The 8,434-nt window shown below is 44.5% G+C and overlaps 1 protein-coding gene across 1 annotated transcript; it reads left to right on the forward strand.

The window, feature by feature from the left end:
* The first annotated feature begins 5,039 nt into the window (after positions 1-5,039).
* LOC134943968 (tripartite motif-containing protein 6-like) lies at positions 5,040-7,803 on the forward strand. Its single transcript, XM_063932520.1, has 2 exons — positions 5,040-5,192; positions 6,008-7,803. The coding sequence occupies exon 2, from the start codon at positions 6,009-6,011 to the stop codon at positions 7,359-7,361; it is 1,353 nt and encodes a 450-aa protein (XP_063788590.1). The 5' UTR covers positions 5,040-5,192; position 6,008; the 3' UTR covers positions 7,362-7,803.
* Positions 7,804-8,434: the final 631 nt, after the last annotated feature.

Consider the following 8,434-nt stretch of genomic DNA (forward strand, 5'->3'; position numbering starts at 1 on the left):
TAAATATTAAGCCCACTCCACTATCAACCCCTCCGTTACATATTAAACACCCCATACTACCCTGGAAGTCATGTACCAGCCCCTTCATTCAGCCCAACGCCACCTTCTACAGTTTAGTGTTCTCCATCCCACCCCACCTGTGCAGTAAAGGAGTAATTAGTAGAAATTACTGCTCCAGGTCCTATTTGCTGGGCGGAAGATAGTACACCCCCTACTGCCCGCGGGACACCAAAGCTGCTGCTGATAGCACCTCCTTCCCTGCAGGATGGTAGGGGCCCCAGTGCATTGCTGTGCCCAGGGGCCCACACTGCTGTTAAGACGGCTCTGTGTATAACGTGTACCCGCTGACACCCTATATCCTCTGCCTGTATAATCCTGGCTCTCAGTAATGTTATGGGCATTGTATAACATGTACCCGCTGACACGCTATATCCTCTGCCTGTATAATCCTGGCTCTCTCAGTAATGTTATGGGTATTGTATAACATGTATCCGCTGACACCCTATATCCTCTGCCTGTATAATCCTGGCTCTCTCAGTAATGTTATGGGCATTGCGTAACATGTATCCGCTGACACCCTATATCCTCTGCCTGTATAATCCTGGCTCTCTCAGTAATGTTATGGGCATTGTATAACATGTACCCGCTGACACCCTATATCCTCTGCCTGTATAATCCTGGCTCTCTCAGTAATGCTATGGGCATTGCATAACATGTATCCGCTGACACCCTATATCCTCTGCCTGTATAATCCTGGATCTCTCAGTAATGCTATGGGCATTGTATAACATGTATCCGCTGACACCCTATATCCTCTGCCTGTATAATCCTGGATCTCTCAGTAATGTTATGGGCATTGTATAACATGTATCCGCTGACACCCTATATCCTCTGCCTGTATAATCCTGGCTCTCTCAGTAATGTTATGGGCATTGTATAACATGTACCCACTGACACCCTATATCCTCTGCCTGTATAATCCTGGCTCTCTCAGTAATGCTATGGGCATTGTATAACATGTATCCGCTGACACCCTATATCCTCTGCCTGTATAATCCTGGATCTCTCGGTAATGTTATGGGCATTGTATAACATGTATCTGCTGACATCCTATATCCTCTGCCTGTATAATCCTGGCTCTCTCAGTAATGTTATGGGCATTGTATAACATGTATCCGCTGACACCCTATATCCTCTGCCTGTATAATCCTGGCTCTCTCAGTAATGTTATGGGCATTGTATAACATGTACCCTCTGACACCCTATATCCTCTGCCTGTATAATCCTGGCTCTCTCAGTAATGCTATGGGCATTGTATAACATGTACCCGCTGACACCCTATATCCTCTGCCTGTATAATCCTGGCTCTCTCAGTAATGTTATGGGCATTGTATAACATGTACCCGCTGACACCCTATTTCCTCTGCCTGTATAATCCTGGCTCTCTCGGTAATGTTATGGGCATTGTATAACATGTATCCGCTGACACCCTATATCCTCTGCCTGTATAATCCTGGCTCTCTCAGTAATGTTATGGGCATTGTATAACATGTATCCGCTGACACCCTATATCCTCTGCCTGTATAATCCTGGCTCTCTCAGTAATGCTATGGGCATTGTATAACATGTATCCGCTGACACCCTATATCCTCTGCCTGTATAATCCTGGATCTCTCGGTAATGTTATGGGCATTGTATAACATGTATCTGCTGACATCCTATATCCTCTGCCTGTATAATCCTGGCTCTCTCAGTAATGTTATGGGCATTGTATAACATGTATCCGCTGACACCCTATATCCTCTGCCTGTATAATCCTGGCTCTCTCAGTAATGTTATGGGCATTGTATAACATGTACCCTCTGACACCCTATATCCTCTGCCTGTATAATCCTGGCTCTCTCAGTAATGCTATGGGCATTGTATAACATGTACCCGCTGACACCCTATATCCTCTGCCTGTATAATCCTGGCTCTCTCAGTAATGTTATGGGCATTGTATAACATGTACCCGCTGACACCCTATTTCCTCTGCCTGTATAATCCTGGCTCTCTCGGTAATGTTATGGGCATTGTATAACATGTATCCGCTGACACCCTATATCCTCTGCCTGTATAATCCTGGCTCTCTCGGTAATGTTATGGGCATTGTATAACATGTATCCGCTGACACCCTATATCCTCTGCCTGTATAATCCTGGCTCTCTCAGTAATGTTATGGGCATTGTATAATATGTATCCGCTGACACCCTATATCCTCTGCCTGTATGATCCTGGCTCTCTCAGTTATGTTATGGGCATTATATTCCTCATCCATCACGGACTTCCACCCTTCCCATCTCATCTGAATTAGAATAGATCTAGTTCTTGTGGATAGTCTGGCAGTCTGTGCATTGTATATCTGCACTTAGGGGGATATTTACTAAGCAATAGGTTTTTAAAACTCACTATTTACGCTGATATTGTCTGCCCTGTCTAACAGTAAATGCAGAATCAGGACTGTTTTGCAGTAGAGGATCTTGCTACGGGCACGCAGGATTTTTGCATGGGGCGCCGTCGCTGTGGCAAGATCCGCTACTGGTGGTGATCCCCGGTGCTGTGCAGCACTGAGTGAGCGGTGCACGATGAAGTCTTTGCGCACTACACTGCATTGTGGGAGTGGCACATAGACACTAGAGGTCATGGTTGACCTCTAGTGTCTATGCGGTGCTATGGGAGAGATGTCATGATGCCTCTCCCATAGATCAGAGGAGTGGTGCCGGCGGCCAAGCACAAATCCTAAATTGGTGACAGGGCCGGTTCTAGATCTTGTGGAGTTCAGGGCAAAAGTTTCCTTTATGTTTAAAATAGGGTCAGTGCGTGCCGAAGGCTTGCAACAACAATATAGGGGCATGGCAGTATGGATGGTGTAATGGTTAGCATTACTGCCTCACAGCACAGAGGTTAGGGGTTCAATTCCCACCATGGGGGTCATTCCGAGTTGATCGCTCGCTAGCTGCTTTAAGCAGCATTGCACACGCTAGGCCGCCGCCCTCTGGGAGTGTATCTTCGCTTAGCAGAATAGTGAACGAAAGATTAGCAGAAGTGCTACTAAATAATTTCCTGCAGTTTCTGAGTAGCTCCAGACCTACTCCTAGATTGCGATCACCTCAGTCCGTTTAGTTCCTGGTTTGATGTCACAAACACGCCCTGCGTTCCGCCAGCCACTCCCTCATTTCTCCAGCCACTCCTGCGTTTGTACCTGTAACGCCTGCGTTATTTAGCACACTCCCTGAAAGCGGACAGTTTCCGCCCAGAAACACCCACTTCCTGTCAATCACACTACGAACACTCGAGGGATGGAAAAACATTGTTCGAGCTTGTGCAAATCTCCAAAGTTTTGTGTTAAATTAGTGAACGTATGCGTACTGCGTACCATGCGCATGCGCATTTTCCACCTAATCGCTCTGTTGCGAAATATGGCAAAAGGCGAACAACTCGGAATGACCACCCATGGCCCTAACTGTTTGGTTTGTATATTCTCCCACTGCTTGCCTGGTTTCCTCCTACAATACAAAAATATACGGGTAGGTTAATTGGCTCCTGACAAAAATTAACCTGTGTGTGTGTGTGTGTGTGTGTGTGTGTGTGTGTGTGTGTGTGTGTGTGGTAGGGAATATAGATTTTAAGCTCCCATGGGGCGGGGACTGATGTGTATGGTGAAATATTGTCTGTAAAGCGCTGCAAAATATGTGTGCGCTATATAAATAACTTGTAATAATAAATAAATAATGGCTTCATTGGGAAGGTGTGTGTCCACAGAATAGTACCAATTCACATAACACCGCATAGTAGTACCTCTTATACACATTATGCTACATAGTAGAGTCCCTTATACACGTTACAATATGGTTGAGCCCCTTATACACATTACACTATGGTAGAGCTGCTATGGAAGTAGCTGTATTTAACTATTGTTTAATTCAAATTATTTTAAAACACTATATATGCCCCGAGTGACCTGACCTAAAACCCCCCAATTCCTCAATTAAAATAAAGCCCCAAATGTGACCCCTCCGCCCCACAGCCCTGATAATCCCCTCAATCATTGAATTAAAATAATACCCCAAAACTGACCCCCCCCCCCCCCCCCAAGATCTGCTAATCTCCCAATGTCTTAATAAAAATAATGCCCCAAATGTGACCCACTCACAGACCTGAACCCCCCAAACTATCAATGAAAAGAATGCATCACAATCCCTCCCCCCCCCCCCCCCCCCCGATTTGAGGTGCTGCAGCATAAATGTAGAGAGAAGTGCTGTAGCAGCCGGGCAGAGAGAGGTGCTGCAGCATAAATGTAGAGAGAAGTGCTGCAGCAGCCGGGCAGAGAGAGGTGCTGCAGCATAAATGTAGAGAGAAGTGCTGTAGCAGCCGGGCAGAGAGAGGTGCTGCAGCATAAATGTAGAGAGAAATGCTGCAGCAGCTGGGGCAGAGAGAAGTGCTGCAGTAGCTGTGGCAGAGAGAAGTGCTGCAGTAGCTGTGGCAAAAAGTGGTGCTGGGGCAGAGAGAGGTGCTGCAGTAGCCGGGGTAGAAAGTGGTGCTGCAGAGAGAGAGGTGCTGTAGCAGCAGCTGGGGCAGAGAGGTGCTGCAACATCAATGTAAAGAGAAGTGCTGCAGCAGCTGGGGCAGAGAGAAGTTCTACAGCAGCCGGGGCAGAGAGAAGTTCTGCAGAAGCCGGGGCAGAGAGAGGTGCTGCAGCAGCTAGGGCAGAGAGAGCTGCTGCAGTATTTGAAATGGAGACATGTGCTGCAGCTTCTAGGAAAGAGAGAGAGATGCTGCAGCAGCGGGGGGCAGAGAGTGATGCTGCAGGACAGCTATATGCAGACAGTGAGACCTATAAAGATTGATTTGTAGCAATTACAACTGTCCAGTTTTATTTTAAATTCTTAAACATACAGTTCTTGGCCAAAACACCGCATTTCTTCCCTTGTCGGAAGGTTTTATTATGGTATCGTGTCATTGTGAGATTTCTTTAACAGCTTTCTTTTCTCCCTCAAGCTAGGTACACCCTAGAAGATTCTGACCGACCCAAGCCATCCAGAAAACAGCTGAGGTCCAGCGTACACACTGCCCAATAATTGTTTCGTTATAAACAAACCTTTTGATCCTCCAATCAGTGTCTCCATACAACATAACAGCAGTATTCGGGTGAGGTACGTACACTTTATATTTTCTGATTTATTTTTAAACAATGTGGATGACACAGTCAGTGCAGCATTCTCTAATTGGGAGCAAAGATTGTTGGGCAAAAGTGCAGCGTACACTAAACAATTATCGGGCATGTCAGTCAGAATTGGCCACATCTACCGATTTCTCTTCTAGTGATATTGTCATTCTGCTGTTATACTGTTCTCTTTATCACATACAAACAATCTGATGGGTGAAGAGGAAAGTCCTTTATGTTGCACAGACATCTGATTTTGGGTAAAAATCCTATTAGTTAAATTGACAATTCCAAGAGAATTATCTGGAAGGAGTTTAATTTCCTGTATAGTCTCTGTTCCCTCGGCTCCTCTTTCTCTCTTCCTCCTTTCTCTTCTCCCAACCCTGTCTCCTCCTGATCTTCCATACATGCCTGCGCCTTCCCTGATTTCTGCTGGGTCTTTGCCCTAAAAAATCCCTTTTGAAATCTCTGTTGAAGGTATTGTAGCTGTAACTTTCAGCTTCGGGGTATTCAACATCTGATGAAGTATAATAATTACTGTTATTATACATGCACTATCAGTAATTACAGGCGCCCAAGCCAAGCACTCTCTGATGTTTAGCCAAGCCTATGTGGTGGTGGGTCACATCCCCTCTGGTACTTGGCCATATTCCTTAGCCATGGACCCCTGTCAGCTGCATGAAGAGTGGTGCTCTTCATGGCACTGTCCAACAACACATATATCTGTCCATTACTGCTCAGCCCAACCCTCTGCACTGATCTGTATAATAAGAACATTTTGTTTCATTTCTTCCTGTTTCCTAGAATGGCGTCTGCAAACCTGGAAGCCGAGCTGACCCGGATCTTCTGTACTTACTGTGACTCTCCTGTGCCGGCTACTAAAACATGTCTGCAGTGTGACGCTTCATTTTGTGACAAACACTTGAGCAAACACAGTAAATCTGCTGAACATGTTTTATCTGAACCCACTGTTTCCCTTGACGACAGAAAATGCTCCGTACACAAAGAGATAATGAAGTATCACTGCTCTGAGGACTCAGCCGCTATCTGTACATATTGCTGGGTGGCCGGAGACCACCGGGGTCACCACGTGGAGCTTCTGAATGTGGTCTATGAAAGAAAAAAAAAGAAACTGAGATCTGTTACTGAGACCCTGAAGTCTGAGAGAGAGGAGACTGAGAGGAGAGTGCAGCGTCTGCAGGATCACAGGAGAGAGGAGAAGGAGAAAGCCGCCGGTGTCACTGCGAGAGTCACTGATCTGTTTAGAGACATCAGGGAGAAGTTAGACACCATGGAGAGGGAGGTCCTGGGTGAGATCTCCAGACAGGAAGAGCAGATGTCACTCTCAGTCTCTGATCTGATCACACAGCTGGAGAAACAGAAGGACGAGCTGTCCAGGAAGATTAGTAGCATTGAGGAGATCTGTAACATCACTGATCCATTAACTTTCCTGAAGGAAGAACCAGAGAGTGATGTCATCAGTCACAGGAGCTGTGATGTCACCAGTGATGTAAGAGTTGCTGGATGTGTGGATGAGGGAATAATCTCACAGATGTTACACAGAGGACTTTTACACTTGGCTGATAATCTGATGGATCTACAGACAAAGAGACAGCTCTCAGTGATGGAGAAAGCAGACATATTACTGGATATAAAGACAGCCAGTAACTACATTATTATATCAGAGGATCGCAGATCTGCTGGTCCTACTGGTTATCCTGAATATAGACCGAATGGACCAGAGAGGTTTAGAGTCCACCAGGTGTTAAGCTCCTGTAGTTTCTCATCTGGGAAACATTACTGGGAAGTGGATGTGAGTAAAGCAGAGGACTGGCTGATAGGGGTGGCCGGTCACAGTATGGATAGAAAGACACAGTGTAATGAATCATACATTGGGTATAATAACAAGTCATGGGCTCTGGAGTTTGTGACAGACCTTAGAATAATTCATAACAATAAACAAAAAAATATAGAAGTAGATCCAGATTCCCCTGTGCAGACAGTGGGGGTATACCTGGACTATGAGGCCGGGCGTCTGTCCTTCTATCAGCTGTGTGACCCCATCAGACACTTACACACCTTCTCCGCCACCTTCACTGAACCCCTGCATGCTGCATTCTTTCTGTATAATGATTCCTACATTACAATAGTGAAATAAATGCTGCAACAAGCAGATTCCTTGTAAGAAGCCAAAATACCCCATATTAATATTCGAGGTGAGCTGTTCCGTTTTGACTCTGTTCATTCCCATCTGTAAATGAGACACATAAGACGTCATCTTTCTGCTGGAATTAGGTAATAATACCATTCAGGCACTGAACAGGGGGGCTTCCATAACCAGCAGTCACCATAAGAAAGGGGTTCAGAGGTGCACCCAGGGGGGGTTTCCGAGCACCCAGAAACCCCCCTCCACTAAAAAAATTTTTTTTTTTTATTTTTTCTTTAGCTGCATGAGTATTATTAATGGCTGTCTAGCATCCTCTGCAGCCTGCTGTCTTCCTGGTGGCACTTGTAAGTGCAATAAAAATTTACTTTATTTTAATTATAGTACATATATATCTATGTGCATACACATATACACATATATATACATACATACATATAAACACACACACACATATGATATATATATATATATATGTGTATTGTATGTGTACATATATATATATATATATGTATGCATGTTTAATATGCTATGTATATGTGTGTGTGTGTGTGTGTGTGTGTATATATATATATATATATATATATGTATATATATATATATATATATATATATATATATGTGTATATATATATATATACACACACACACACACACACACACACACTAGTTTTACGGACCCAGCATATACTGGGTCACCTCAGTCCCCACCCCCGTGATTGGCTCCGCCCAGTTTTGGAAACCCCCCCATGCAAATCCTGCATTTGCCACTGGGGTTGTCACACCCACAGCAAGAAAACAACAGAAGGAAAATAGTGGTGGCGCTGTAGAAAAAAGGAACAATTGATCAATAAAATTCAAATGTATATTTATTTATACCTTGTTGTTTAAAACCAACAATTTTTGGGAATAAAAGTAGTATATGGTTTAAATTAAAAATGTACACGACACCTGGAATGTAATGGCAGTTCAAATGTAATTATCGGAGTGTCCGTTCCTATATTGCCACCTGCATTTGAGCAGATTGTGACTCATAGGTACAAATCCACTAGGAGATATATTTACCA

The sequence above is a fragment of the Pseudophryne corroboree genome, chromosome 7 (assembly GCF_028390025.1).
Source record: "Pseudophryne corroboree isolate aPseCor3 chromosome 7, aPseCor3.hap2, whole genome shotgun sequence".
Taxonomy (NCBI): domain Eukaryota; kingdom Metazoa; phylum Chordata; class Amphibia; order Anura; family Myobatrachidae; genus Pseudophryne; species Pseudophryne corroboree.

What these genes read in the sequence shown, in the direction of transcription:
- LOC134943968 (XM_063932520.1), top strand. Translation starts at nt 6,009, where the DNA reads ATGGCGTCTGCAAACCTGGAAGCCGAGCTGACCCGGATCTTCTGTACT.